Source organism: Lacerta agilis, chromosome 10 (assembly GCF_009819535.1).
Source record: "Lacerta agilis isolate rLacAgi1 chromosome 10, rLacAgi1.pri, whole genome shotgun sequence".
In the NCBI taxonomy this organism is placed as follows: Eukaryota; Metazoa; Chordata; class Lepidosauria; order Squamata; family Lacertidae; genus Lacerta; species Lacerta agilis.
The window spans coordinates 69292877-69308333 of NC_046321.1; the positions used below are offsets into that span (position 1 = coordinate 69292877).

The 15457-nt window shown below is 43.0% G+C and overlaps 1 protein-coding gene across 1 annotated transcript in view; it reads left to right on the forward strand.

The window, feature by feature from the left end:
- Positions 1-531: 531 nt before the first annotated feature.
- CCDC3 (coiled-coil domain containing 3) overlaps positions 532-15457 on the forward strand; it is a 53583-nt gene continuing 38657 nt past the window's right edge. Inside the window, exons 1-2 of the mRNA XM_033163128.1 lie at positions 532-905; positions 6560-6734. Of these exons, the coding sequence (XP_033019019.1) occupies positions 532-905; positions 6560-6734 (549 nt within the window). The remainder of the gene's footprint in view (positions 906-6559; positions 6735-15457) is intronic.

The following is a 15457-nucleotide window of genomic DNA, read 5'->3' on the forward strand; positions in this document are numbered from 1 at the left end:
TTTTTCACGGTTGTACGGTGCTTAGAGCTTAAGTGCTACAAGATGGTGATGAATATATAAATAGGATGGTGATGAAGAAATACAGCGCCCAACAAGCAGCTTAAGATGCTCTTCTGCTGTTTGAAACTTCCCTTTCTTTTCAGCTGCACAAGCAGGGCAGAATTCTTTCCCAGCCCTTGGCTCTGGGAGTTTACAATATTAAGTTTGGTCATGCAGATGCCCTGCACCTCTGGCTCTGCTGCAGCTACTGCAGCTCAAGTGAGAGTGTATGTACAGCAGAACTCTCCTTTCTCTGGTTACTGCTCCTCCTCCCTTTGAAGAACTGCTCCTATTGGGCAAAAGCTGAGCCACTGATGAGCCTTAGGCCCCAGCTTCTTGCCAATCAGTTGATTCATTTCATAGGGATCTTGTTTCACAAACCTAGCCTCAGGTTTTGTGAGTGTGCTGTGTTTTTTTAAGAAGGCACTGGGGAAACTTTTAGCATCCAGCGTGCAAAGCCTGCATCCTCCTCCTCCTCCTTTCTAATCCATCATGCTGCAAACCCGGCTGCTCTTGCTCCTGTGCCTTGTGAATCAGCTCAGTCCCAGCCTGGGCTGTCAGCTGCCGTCAGAGTGGAGACCTCTGAGCGAAAGCTGCAGGGCTGAGCTGGCAGAAATCATTGTCTATGCCAAAGTCTTGGCACTGCACCAGGATATGTACAGCATGTTCAACTATTTGCCCTGGCAATATGAAGCCCCAGAAGGGGGGCTCTTTTACTCAGCCGAGATTGAGATGCTCTGTGATCAGGCCTGGGGAAGCATGCTGGAAGTCCCTGCGGGATCCCGGCTCAACCTGACGGGACTGGGGTATTTCTCCTGCCACTCTCACACAGTCATGCAGGATTACTCCTACTTCTTCTTCCTCAGGTCAGTACCTCTAGAAAACTCACCAATACCTAACAATAATTAATAGTAATAATAATGTTAAAAAGATAACATTGCCTAATGTTGCTAAATGATGCATGGATTTAATATTACTAATGCTGGGCATTTTGGTAGCGCTCTAGAATGTTAAAAACACTTCACATACTTTGTTTCAGTAGTCCTTACAACAACCCTGTAAGGCGGTCAATATCATCTCTGCGTTGAAGATGGGAGGCTGAGAGAGTGGCTTGATGGGGCGGGGGAGAACAGATGCATGGTGAGTTAGAACTATGAAGTTTTACTACAGGTAGTGAGGCGGTTTTTTTTTTTTTGGTTTTTTTTACATAATGGAGCATTCCAAAATAGGATATGCACAACTGTCCTCTCAAGTGTGACAAACTTTGCTTCTAGCACTTCAGTCTGCTCTTCATGCCGTGTGAGATGCAGAGCCGATCTCTCCATGGATCTCCATGTCCAGCCACCATTTTGTTTATTTATGGATGTACTTACATATGGATACAGATATCCCACTTTTCCTCCAAAGAGATCAAGGTGGCATCCTCCCCTCAACCCTGTGAGATAGGCCAGGCTGAGATATTGGGTCTGGCTCACGTTTACCCGGTGAGCTTCCCGGGGGAGGGGGCAGTAGGAACCCTGGGTGTGCCGACTGCTTCACCCACAATGGTTGCATATGGCACTTGCTTACTCTCAGCCTCACCTAACTCCCTGGCTTGCTGGGATGATAAAATGGGATTATAGATTTATACTGCAAATTTTATAGGATATAAATGAGATTCACATGAATTCACCATTTTGCTCTCCTAACCTAACTTGCCTATAGAAACAATTAAAAAAAAAATAGGTCAGAAGATTAGGAAGATTTAACTGTCAGGACCAGTCTAGGCAAGTCACTAAGCCTTAGACTTAGTGTGAGTAAATTGGGTGCCTTTGAACATGAGTGTTTTTCTGTCACCAAGGAATAACAATAATTGTTTTATGAAACTCTGTCAAATGAGGTGATCAGCTGCAAAGGAGGCGGCTCCTGTCTCTTTGCTAACTGTGCTGAATTTGACACCACCATCGTAGTTCCACACCATTACAATAAGGATTTCCAGAGCTTAAGGCTGACAAAAAGCAGGCTTGGCACACTAGACTTCTCCAGTTATAAATTCATTTCAGTGTTATCATTGGGCGAGAGAGTATTTAATAAATACAACTTATTAAAGTTTGTTTAGTACAGTTGTAGTTTTTTTGTGTCTGGGAAACTTTTTAAAATGGCCAGTCTCTCTCAAAAAGTTGTTTTATTCATCATATATTTCACTTCAGATTTAAGCTCAGTATACTTCTTGTTCTCCTAGGAAGATTGTATATTTAGAACCAGTTCTGGTTAAAATTTAGATTCTTGTGTATTTATTATGTATTCATTAAACTTATTATAACCCGCCACCCTTCTTCCCAAAGGAGCCCAAGGTGGCAAACTTTGCTAATTTTAATTTCCTTATCCTGCGTTTATTAATGGGCCAGTTGAGATGCAGTATTTCAATACGTAAGATGACTCTGGGAAATGGTTCTGTGACTGCCAGCACATGGCAGATGCTATGTCACAATTGGTCAACCCATGCAGGTTTTTTATTGGTTTGGAAAGGAATGCAGGACCCCATGGCTGGGCTTGTCCTTCAGCAAGCTACGTGAATAGCAACTTCCTACCAAACAATTTCTACTGATCAGCTGCAAAGGAAGACAGGACTCCTGTCTCTCTGATGGTTGTGTAAAAGGATGAATTCAAACAGGTGCTGGTTGGTTTTCTTTTCTTTTTTCACCTGCTGAGCTCCATCTGTCCAAACCCTCTCTCCTACGCAACTGTTGCAAGAGCCCCGTTTTGCAGTTAGCCAACAGATCAGTGGACGAAAACACAATTCCTCATATTCTTATAGACTGCAGTGAAAGGAAGAGACAATAACTAGATAGTTATCCATGTAAACCAGCTTTATATGTGGCTCTCTTGCTTACGCATGGAATTCTATGTTTAAGTGTTTGTGAAGCCTGGTGACTCAACAGTGGCATTTTATTTTAAAGATTACCTGAGGTGATGAATGTGTTCTTTAATTGTAGTTTGAGAAGTTCCATGACAGAGTTTTGCAACTGTGCATCTAAAAACAGTAAGCCTCCACTGGCTGATCCCAGACTGCCTGTTTATTGGACCATCATCCTTATTTCATATAATCAGAGAATTGTAGACTTAGAAGGGACCTCCGAGGGTCATCTAGTCCAACCACTGCAATGCAGGAATCTCAACTAGATAATACATGACAGATTTCTTTGCGGAGAGATTCATGTTGGCTAATGAATATTCACTCTGATTTCATATACACATACATACATACATATCCTTTATTCGACCGATAGTCAGAAAGAAAGAAAAAAACATTTCTCAATACAAAATTATAGAACTAATAAAAAAAACATCAGAGGGATACACAATTAAAATAGGACAGCACTAGTAAACCTCATACAGATAACCCACATCGAGACATTCGATTTTGCGCTTTCGACACTTGAGCGCCAGGAAGAGGAATTTAGCCACAGATAAGGCTATTTTCCCAGTGGGCTTATTCAGCAGATATGCTACCTGCCTTTCTCTTAATCGAGAGCTAAACTGAGATAAATACAGGGCTATGAGATATTGCCTTAAATCGTTATAAAAGGGACAGCTCAGTAGAATGTGTTCTGTGGATTCTACCTCTCCTAAAGCACAATGGCACGTTCTCTGATCATATGGAATTCCTCTAAATCTTCCCCTCAAAAACCACCGAGTCAAGAACGTTCAGTCTGGCCGCAGTGAGAAGTCTGCGGTATTCCACATAGTGGATATCTGCCAGGTAACGGGCTGGTGCAGCCCAATACACCTGCTCCCCCAGAAACATCCCAGGTTTCACGCGGGCTATGTCCTCGTGTCTGGCGATATCCCCCAACCTCTGAGTGATCATCGCTTTAGCATGTCGATACGTCATGGACTCTATATAAAGGGAGGACAGTCCGCACTTCTGCACTTCCTCCACCACCTCCCCTTCCCATGGTGATTTAAAATGATCCCTCAGTATCAGGGGGGCCAAACCCACCAGTCTAAAGCATAACTTGAGCCATAGCCATAATTTCGCTTTCAGGGCCACATACCTAAAGGCTTGGCAGCCGGTCTCTAGTCTCATGACCGCACCCGCAATGGAAGGGGGGACCCTGAGAATGGCCCTGAGGAATTGCGACTGGATAGATTCCAGTCTTACAAAATCTCTATGTGAACCCAAAGCTGTTTCTTTGTGGGTGTTGTGCTCTTAGGGAGGTCCTCGCCTGGTGGCAGAGTTCATATGCAAGGTCCAGTCTAGTCCAAAGGTCAGGAGTATCTCAGTTCATGTAGTCAGACGATCTGGGGGTCAAGAAAGCTGAGGGTGCAAGGTTATGAGAAGCAAGAAGCAGCAAGGTCTGGCCAGGAAGAACGAAAGTTGTTTCCAGCAACTGACTGAGGCTAGAAACCCTGCTTAAGAAAGATGGAGCCAGCTGGTTCTCATCAGGAGCAAGAAGGCTGCAGCTGATCAGCAGCAGGTGGAGTTACTTTGCCTTCTGCTCCTTCAGGCTGCTGCTTAGCAGCTGAAGGTGACTCCTGGCCCATCACACTATCCTCTGCCCCAAAGTGCCCCCCCAACCTGCCGGCTGCGTATCAGCTTATGGGGAACCGAGGGTGGAACTGTCAGACCAACCGGGGAGCATGGACACGCGAGGCATCTTCCCATGAACGTTCCTCAGGGCCGTAGCCCCCCCAGTCCACCAAATACTGCAAGAGACATTGGCATTGACAGGAGTCCAAAATTTGTGCCACTTCAAATTCCGGCTCCCTTTCCACAAAGACAGGCGGCAGAGGGGGAACCTCTGGTCGGTGCATACAGGAAAGAGACTGAAGAATTGGGGTTCCAGTGTGCATGAAGGGTTCTGGACAGGCACATGCTGGGTGGAGAGCCAGACCAAGTCCCCCACTGCCAGGGGGCCCCCAGTTTGCTGATGTCGGTCCACAAAATGCTTGTAATCCTCCTTTGCCCATTGGAGCTGCTTGCGGAGAACCCAATGAATGGCCCGCAGCTCCTGCAAAAACTGGTCTTCTGCCGGTAGCACAGAAGGAGATGACAGCAGGGAAAAGAAGCGGGGGAACCCACCGTTGGCAAAGAATGGGGAGAGGCGTGTCAAAGTGTGGAGAGCATTGCTATAGGAGATTTCAGCAGCCGCCAGGAGTGAGTATAGAATCATAGAACCATAGAACTGTAGAGTTGGAAGGGACCCTGAGGATCATCTAGTCCAACCCCCTGCAATGCAGGAATATGCAAGTGTCCCATATTGGAATCAAACCCGCAACAGCACCACACTGTAACCAACTGAGCTATCCACACAGTTGATGAAAAGTTATGTTCCACTGAGATTTGAACTCGCATCTCTGGATTCAGAGTCCAGAGTGCTAACCGTTACACCATGGAGCCACGGTAATTATAATAAAAACAGAAATATAATGGCAAGAGGGAAGAAATGTTGAGACAAAGATGGGAATAGTTTTTACGTGCAGATATTAACAGGTGACACTGCTTATTCCCAAACAGTGAAAATAAGCATTCCAAGCTGTTGTTGAAGCCACAGATATGGGTCAGGCCCCTTTTTCTCTGCCCAATTGGCCCATATGCCTCTCCCCCCCCATGTGATTATTCTTCATGTCACTCACTCTGATCTACCAATGCCAGGCCCATGTAGGAAACGGAAACACAACTAGCTTTAATACTATAACCTATCGGGAAAGCAGTATGAAAGAGTTCAAATGCACAGAACCTTTCAGCAGGTTTCTCAGAATGCGTCAATGGAGCACAATGGGCAAGATGCAAGCTGTTTTCCTCGTGCCCCCCCCCCCCCAATGGACCAGCCCAACATTTCCTTGCTAAACATAGGAATTGTGAGCAAACACTCCTGTATTAGCACTATCCTTCCCATGTGATTACTGATGCCAGTCTAGGAAGTACTATTGCAGCTAAGGGAAACCAACCCGATGTCATCTTATAATTACCGAGAAAGCCTTAAACAGCTCAGGACCACAAGGACTGCCTCTCCCCATTTCATATGGATGAACTAGGGTTGCCACCTTTGGTCGGGCAAAATAAAGGACAAGTCAGGCAAAATACGGAGGGCTAAAAATTACCTGTACTTTACCTGGTACAGAAATGGCATTTAAGTGCAAGATAGAAAAAGGGTGGGGGGGGGAGGCATGTCCTGCTGAGCCGTAGTTTTGTGGCTTCTCCCACTTCTCACCTGAACCTGGACCATCTTGTGTTAGTTTCAAGCAAACCACCAGGTACAAAACAGAAAGAAATCAGGAAGAAAACACTTTGGGTTGGGTGACACAGCAGACCATGGTATGGCTCGTTTGAGCTGTCCAGACCCTGCACAGGACAGGAGCGGGAGATACATATTCACAATAAACCATGGTTTCAGTCATAATGGCTTGTCATGATGTGTCAACCAGGGCAGTGTGGGCCTTGCTGAAAGTCAATCTCTTGAAGAAAAGTGCTCATTAGAGACGGATGACTTGTGCTGCAAGTTACTTAATGTTTATCCCTGGTTTTCTTCTTCAGAATGGATGAGAATTATAACCTCCTTCCACATGGAGTAAATTTCCAGGATGCAATATTTCCAGATACCCAAGAAAACAGGCGGATGTTTTCGAGCCTCTTCCAGTTTTCCAACTGCACTCAAGGACAGCATTCCATGGCCTTCTCTAGTGACTGGGAGTTACAAGAGGACAGCAGGGTAAGCTGCTTTTGGTGTTGTGTTCTCCCAGGAGGAGACTATGATCAGTTGAGCTGCCTTTGCTTTTAGTCCTGTGTTTGAAAGGAACATCTTATTAGTCAAATTCCACACCATCTTATGACAGGGAGCTTGAACACTGGCCCAATGTACACCATGCATTTTAGGCAGTGTCATACTACTTTAAACAATCATGACTTTCCCCAAAGCATCATGGGAAGTGTAGTTTGTTAAAGGTACTGAGACGACACCCCTCCCCTCACAGAGCTACAATTTGCAGAGTTACCTGGGAAAAGGAATTGAGAATTGTAGCTCTGTGAGGGGAATGGGGTCTTCTCGTAACAAACCTCAGCAGCCTTAACAAACAGTTCCCACACCTACTTAACTTGGTATGATACTGGTTGAAATGTAGAGTGCAGGTGGCGCCACTGGCGGAGGAAGGGGGATGCGGTAGGTATGGCCTGACACGGGTGTCATCCCTGAGGGGTGTGTGTGACATTGCCGCGCCCCCCTGGGATGCTCGCCCCGCTCCTGCGGGCAGCTAGCCCCGCCCCCGGGTGCACAGCATGTGTGCCGCTCCGGGTACTGGAGCAGCTAGCTCTGCCTCTGGGTGGTGCCTCAGTCTAACCACTACATCGTACTATTGTTACAGCGGCCTTAACTCCTACTTTCAGAATGCTTGGGGGGACATGACTTGGGAAGAGGTGGAGCTTTTGGATTTCATTCAAGGCTGCCTTGCTTTGATCACTAATTCAGCATCATTTATTTTGTTTGTTACATTTGTTGTTGTTGTTGTTGTTGTTGTTGTTGTTGTATTTATTAACTTTGTATAGTGCCCTTCATCTGTAGATCTCAGGGTGGTTCACAAGATAAAAATACAAAATAAAAGCACAATTAATGAAGCTTCTGTTTTTGCTTGTCATGGCTGGGAAGGGGCAAGGAGTTCTGTAGGGCCATCCTCAGCAGCAAGAAAGCTTATGTAGCCACTTCTCTGGTTTGTGAGATTTCAATATACATTGCCTCATTGCCAAGCCTTCCTTTTAAACTGTAAAAACACGCTGTAAAAAAACCAACAATGATGAGAAAAGAAAATGGAGACTAATTCTGCTTTAACATGTGTTGTGCAGATAGGGCCACAGTGAGTCTTCCCTTTTATCATCTCCCCCTTATTGTGGCTGCTACCCGAGGCTGCAACCTTGAGGGTTGCAGACATCTGACGTATTTTTTTCATCAACATGTTTTTGGAACAGATACCAGTTGTGTATGCCATCAAATGCCAACAGTGCCCTTCAGCTCTCTATATTGGACAAACAGGCCAAACCCTACGCCAAAGGATAAATGGACATAAATCTGATATCAGGAATCACAAGACAGAGAAACCACTAGGAGAACACTTCAGTCTCGCAGGACATTCTATACAAGATCTCAAAGTAGCTGTCTTACTACAAAGGAACTTCAGAAACAGACTGGAAAGAGAAGTTGCTGAATTGCAACTCATTACCAAACTTAAAACCATGGAGAGACCTGGTCTGAACAAAGACACTGGATTCTTATCTCATTATACATGACAAAGCTATCTTTAGCCATCACACCCCTTGCTTTTTCCTGTAAGACCAATTGCAGTCGTTAACAGTTGCCAACAGCTTTCCCACACCCATCAGCCGATCACCCATTCCCACCACCCTTCTGAGTAATACACCTCCCCACTCCCTCACTCTATATAAGGGTCTGGTGACTTCTGTTTCAGGGTATCTGAAGAAGTGTGCATGCTCACGAAAGCTCATACCAAGAACAAACTTGGTTGGTCTCTAAGGTGCTACTGGAAGGAATTTATTATTATTATTATTCAGTTGTGGGAATGTTTATGCCCTCTGATTTCAATATACTCCCCTCTCCCCCTAAATCAGGGAAACCAAGTGTTCAGAGAAATAGGGAGAAACACTTGGAATTTTAGTGGAAGAACTGTTGTGGTATGCTTATTTGTAAAACTGCCTCTGTTCTAGTGAGCATGTTCTTATTTTTATAGAGCGCCATTTGTGCAGAAGGCACTTCAGCAGCAAAAAAGACATGTCAGGTTCCTTGCAGTCTAAACATTTAGACAAGGTGTGTAGCGGGGAAGAAGAGAACATTGTTCGCCTTCACAATTTATAATGAATCTTAGAATTAATGAATCCAGGTCTGCTCATTATTTGTCACCTGCTGTCCTCCCAAGCTCTCCTGGGGGAATCGTTCCATAAGGACTGCTATGGCTCTGTACTAGTCATGAATCAGGCACACTAACTCTCCTAATAGTAGGGACACATGTCAACACTCCCAATGGCAACCTTGGAAACTGAGTAACAAATGTGTTACAAGCTGAATCGCAGCTGCCTTGCTCCCTGACCTCTTGCAGCTGTGAGCAGATTATAGAGCAGGGAAACGGCTGTTTGAATTGATATTTAAATAGTGGGTTTGAGGCACATACTTGTAGTTCTTAAAGCACGTTGGCCATGCTCCTTTCTTCCTTTTGCAAATATTTTCCTTGAATAATGAAAACATTGGATGGATATTAGTGCTCACTTCTAAATGTGTTATGTCCTGCACAAGAATATTTTTGCGCAGACATTTAAAAAGTGGATTCAGTGTATGACTTACCATAAGAAGTACCTACATCATATTTCCCAGGGGCAGATTCCAGGGTAGGGTTGGTAGCACACGGAGAACAGTAATTTAAGGGTGCTGGGAACTGTAGCTCTGTGAGGGGTAAACTACAGTTCTAAGGATTCCTTTTTCAGCAGAGGAGAAATGTGCTTCAGATGTATGGTTCCCAGCCCAAAACTCCTGTCAACCACAAAGGAACTTCATCAGAGAGGCAACAGTTTTTTTTCAGCCAAAGCATTCCACCCGCAGTATTAGGAATAATTGTACTTTACAAGGCTATTGTAAGAATTACTGGTACTGTACTTAGAATTGTAACACCCACCCACCCCAAGTGGGACCTGCCACAAAATGCTGCAGTGTGGAGTGTTTCTTTTTATGTTCCAGCCACTCAGCCAGCCAAACATTCTTCCTGGATTGTCCATTCCATCTGCCCCATGGTTTTCTACAACCTAGAAACTGTCAGTCAGCATCTGAGCATGATCAGTCCTCATGGTGGCTGCTTTTGGTACTTTAGGGTGAGAAACCTAAACATCCTTTTTGCAGTACTGCAAACTTCGGGGTTCCCCTCAAGCTGGCTGATACCTCCTTTTTGTGCATGGTGCTGCTGTTTTTGATACATAAGCCACGACACTCATAGAATCATAGAGTTGGAAGAGACCACCAGGGCCATCCAGTCTAACCCCCTGCCAAGCAGGAAACACCATCAAAGCATTCTTGACAGATGGCTGACAGATGACTCAGAAAGCCCAGTTCAGTATTGGAATATAGTCAACCTGACTTCCTCGAGATGGTTTGGACTACAGCTCCCAGGACTCACTGCTGTATAGGAAGATATAGCTGACTTCTGTGCCGTCCCTTGTCAGACTGCAAGGGGGGACGGGGACAGGAGAGAGAGATATGTGTATATTCTTTAATTTTTAAAACATGATTTAAAAAAAAAGCAAGATTCCTTCCATGTAGTCTAGCAGCAAATGTTTTGTTAAACAAAGGTTTTGTTAAACACTTGAGTTTCCCTCGTAGTAAGCATTTCCTTAGTATATGGTACGAATATTCATGTTGCCTGTGAAAAGAAAGCAGCAGCAAGCGCAAACACAACAAGGCCTTCCTAACAGCACCACCCATCACACTATGGAAAAGGCTAAGGAAAAAGCTGCTCCTTTGGTTCCACAAATTTATGCCTCTGGAAGGAATCATCAGAAATGAGCACTTTCCCTTTTCTGCGTTTTGCAATTGGCAGAATTTAGAACCTGTTTCATTTTAAGTTTGGTAGTTTGTTCTGAGATTGCCTGTAACAATGAAGGGTAGGTGGCAAGTATTTTAAAATAAGTCAGTATAACAAAAACCAGCCAACTCATTCTTTTTGGAATGAGTTTGCTGGTTGGGAGTTTGTTGCCTAGATATTTTAGGGACCCTGTTATTCTCCTGAGGCATGGAGTATATTGATGGGTTCCTGGTAGTCATCCATCACTGCATAGTAAACACCTTAAGTGTTAGCAGTTGGACTCTTTTTGAGCGATCAAGTTAGAGGGCAAAATTAATCCATCATCTCGTTTGCAGCTGACAGGGTAAAAGGGGATGGGTGTCCATAAGGGTCAATCGAAGCATGCGTCAAAATAACATGTTGCAGGGCTTTTGTTTTTTCTGGCTGCAGTGCTGGGGAACCCTGTATTTGTGTTGTTTTTTAAAAAAATAATTTTTATTAAATTTTACATGCATTCTTTTAAATATCCAATAATTTTCATCTATTATACATATTTTTGACTTCCATCAACCACTTCTCAAGATTTTCAAATTTCCTAATTTCTTCTTGTATTTCCAACTTCATTATTACTTTTTATCACAATAATTAATTATTACCTTCCAAAGTTATCTCCGTAATATTCCCTAAAATTAACCTTACAAAACTTCTTGTAAACCTACTAGCGTAATTTGTTGTTTACAATTGTCTTTCAAATATTTCTCAAATTTAATCCAGTCCTTCAGGAATTCCTGGTCCCGTCGTTTTCGAATTCTTCCTGTCATCTTATCTAATTCTGCATAGTCTATTAACTTCATCTGCCATTCTTCAATTGTTGGTAATTCTTCTTGCTTCCATTTCTGTGCCAGTAACATTCTTGCTGCCGTTGTTGCATATAGGAACAGTTTTTTATCTTGTCTGTTAATCTCTTTTCCTACAATTCCAAGCAGAAATGCTTCTGGTTTCTTTATAAATTTATATTTCCACATTATTTTCATCTCATTATATATCATTTCCCAGAAGCCTTTCACCTTCTTACATTCCCACCACATATGATAAAACGTTCCCTTGGGGAACCCTGTATGTGATTGCTGTTAATATTTCTGTCCTGGACATAGAAACTGGCTCCCCAGGCTAGTCTTCATACCCTCCAACATGCTGCAGAGGAGAGCTGGGATGCATGTCTTTCAGGGCCATGCTGTCATGGGAGCCAAAATGAGACATCCTGGGATCCAGTCAGAAACCAGGATGTCTTCCGTAATTCCAGGATGTCCTGCTCCAATCAGGACAGTTGACGGATATGCTATTATTACATCCATGTCCCACTTTTCCTTCAAGGAGATTCCTCCCCCTATTTTATCCTCCTAACAACTCTGTGAGGCAGGTTAGACTGAGAGGCAGTTACTCCCTACTAGTAGGTCCATGGGGACTCCACACCCTCGAGGGCACACAAACATGAGACTCCTTTCCAGCAGGTTGAAGTGGTAGCATGTGATTTTGCTGCATGGACCAATTGGTTCTTAATTACAGACTGTGTACACACTATGCTTTAAAGCACATTTGAAGCACATTTCCCCCTCAAAGAATTCTGGGTATTGTAGTTTTTCACACACACACACACACACACACACACAAACAAATAGCATTTATCTCTATGCTAGAAACTTCAGGTGACCTTTCTGCATAATATAAAACCTTTTGGCTGGTTTGATTCCAGATGTTGTGCTGTTTTTATTTTATTGTATTAGATCAGGCATGTCCAACAGGTAGATCGTGATCTACTGGTAGCTCACTGGTAGCTCACTGGCTTTCCTCCTCCCTAAAAACAGCTACACAATTTAGACATGAACCCCTAAAAAATGGGCCTTCCTCTTCCCTAAAAGAAAGCTCAACAACTTCAACCCGAAGCCCCCAAAAGGGGGTAGATCACTGCCAGCTTTTAACACTGAGAGTAGATCGCAGTCTCTTGGGAGTTGGCCACCCCTGTATTAGATAATCTGCTACATTACATGGCTTTAATCTGTGCTGTATCATAGCTAAGGGGTGGCAAGTTTCTTTTGATATATAAATGTTGTTTATCCTGTAAGAAGTAAAGCAATAAAAACAAATTGTTAAAAAAAAAACATTGAAACTTCAGCCAATTTAACTCCTTTAATATTCTTCAACTCCCATGGTTTTCTGCTGGGGAGCCTTGGGAATTATAGTTCTGCAAAATGTACAAAAGATTCCATAGTGGGAAGTTGTAATTAAAGTGGCTGCTTTTTCTCAGCACTTTTCAAGAGGCTGCAGCAGTTAAATGGGTCGGGGTTTATGGTATGCCCAAAGACATGTGGACAAATCTTCCCAAAGTTAATGAAAACACACAGCTAATTTTAGCGCACACTTTCTCCCAGCCCTGGAGGCAGACAGATCACAAGAGAGATTGAGGCCAGTTGGCACCTACAGCATTCTTTAAGGGTCTCAAGGAAGACACTCCAGGGCACTAAGCAATCAATTAAAAATACAGGCTTGCTCCATTGGTTTTTAGCACTGTCAGTCAAATTATGTTGTCGAACAGTTGCTTATGCTGATTGAAAGTTCAGGAGATATTCTGACCCAACCAGGGAGTGAGTGAGTGAGTGTGTGGAAGTGTGAGGACCTTCATGTTTTCTCTAGCAACTTCTTGTGGTTTTTTTATGCTAGTTCCACTTTCACATCTCCTGTCAAGAACTACAGCTACACAGTGGCTGCTTATTATTTGTAAATTATTTGTGATGAATGCCCAATCCTTTAAAAACAAGCAAACCCTTATTTGTGTGAACAGTGGGTTGTGTGTTGTTTTTTTAAGATAAGTGTGCTGCTGAGCTTTTGAAACTGGATTTGTCCATGATCTGCTGTTCTTTTATAGACTCCCTTGTGCAATTGATTGTGTTTGAAGACCTCTTTGTCCATTTAGTTGTGGTTCTCTTCAGGAGAGTTGCTTGCTGGCCTTTCTCCAAAATGGATTTGAGAAAGAGATAACATTCAAGAAAAGTGTTGCTGTGTTGCTTTCCTTAGTTATTGTGCCTTAAAATGGTTGGCTTCACTGTTTTCTCCAGGAACTGAAGTGTGTGCCTATGTGTCTTGTATTGGGGGCGGGGGGGGGGGGCGGAGGCGGCAGGGAGAGAGTAGGGCTGTGAAAATCTTTTGACAATCACGATCATTTCAGGTTTAACTTAAGTTTTACTTGAAGTTAGCTACATTTGTATTCCTTCTCATTTTCCTTTTTGAGATTTTGCACGAGTCATTTAATGGACTTCTCGAACACAGGGCATTCATTTTCAGTCACTAGGATAATCCAGTAGAAATACTTATTTGTTAATACACAGCATCAGACAGGCAACTTCTTTCAGAATATGAAATTCTATTAAGTGATGAAAAAGAAAACTGCTCTGTAGCTGTGTTTGGAAGCAGCCACCAGTGAATTCCTACTTTCTTCATTCCAGGAAAAATAGCCCCAAGAAAATGGGATCAAACTTATTTCCCCTCCCAACTAGAAAACGACTACATTATCTGACAAGTGATCTTGACAGGCAAGGAGAGCATGTTCAGAGAATTCAGGGGACGTGGCAGGCAATATTTTGGTGGTTATAAACTGCTCTGAGAGCTTCTGGGGGAACATATTGATAGAATTTGTAGTTAGTCAGTGAATGAAAGAATGAATGTGTCAAAATGCCTCTGTAAATTTTAAAGCAGAGTTGTTAGTGTGCAGTACTAAAAACTTTTTGTGTTACTATTTATCTCCCTTAAAAACAATGCCTGACTGATCCCCAAACCATATACCCGGTAAACCTGGTAAAATGTGGCAGCTATGCTCTGATTCAACTCTAGTTTATATTAAGCTACATTCCTATACCCACTTATGTGTGAGTAAGTCCTATTTATTTCTAAGTAAATATGTATTGGATTTCAATGCTGGTCACAAAGAGCCAATATGGTCTTTAAAAAAAAGTAGTTTGCACAGAAAAAAGTCTAGTGAATTCATGGGACTTCCATTGAGGGTCTTCTCCCTGACCTTTTTTCTGGTGGAAGTGAGTTTTTGATGGGGACATATTCAAACATATGATTCCCTATTCTGAAGTAATACAGTCTCAAGAGAGCTGTAGTGTGATTTATACAGTGTGTGTGTGTGTGTGTGTGTGTGTGTGTATTCTAACAAGTAGATCAGCCCTCAGTGTTGAGGTTTGGAAAGTCTCTGGAGGAATGGCACTTCTTGGTGCTTCTTGATGAATTTAGTGAGGGATGACTCAGTTAATTTATCTCAGTTTCCCATTTCACTAGTTCTCTACATTTCTGCATCAGTTTGTGAATTTTTTGTTTAAAGAAAAGTCTTCATAAACATTCATCAGTATTTTAATGCGATTTTCTCCTTATAGACATTATTGTAAGCAATTTTGCTCATATACATATTCATAAATGTACTTTTGGGAAGCAATTTCTCCTTTACAATACATTTTTATGTTATTTTAACCAATATATGCATTTTATGCATACATTTGCCCAATATACACATTTGTGTACATGCTGTTTGATTGGAAAACTGCATCACAAAATTTGGAGATGTGCTCATGATTGCTGTGTTTTAGTTTGTGCAGTGTTTTGAAAAGTTGGAAGTAGACAGGGTTGCATCAGAATCTGCACAGAAGCAAAAAAAAGTGTCCCTGTTCTTAGGTGAGATGTCTTGTTAGAAGATCCAGCTGGAGAGAACTGGAAGCGATTGGTTTGGTAGAAGTAACCTTGAAATGAAATAAATTAGAAGTCAGACTGCACCACCAGCCCTGCTGGGAGAAACCTTACTGGTTCTTGGAAGGAAGGTTTGGTGAGAGCTCTT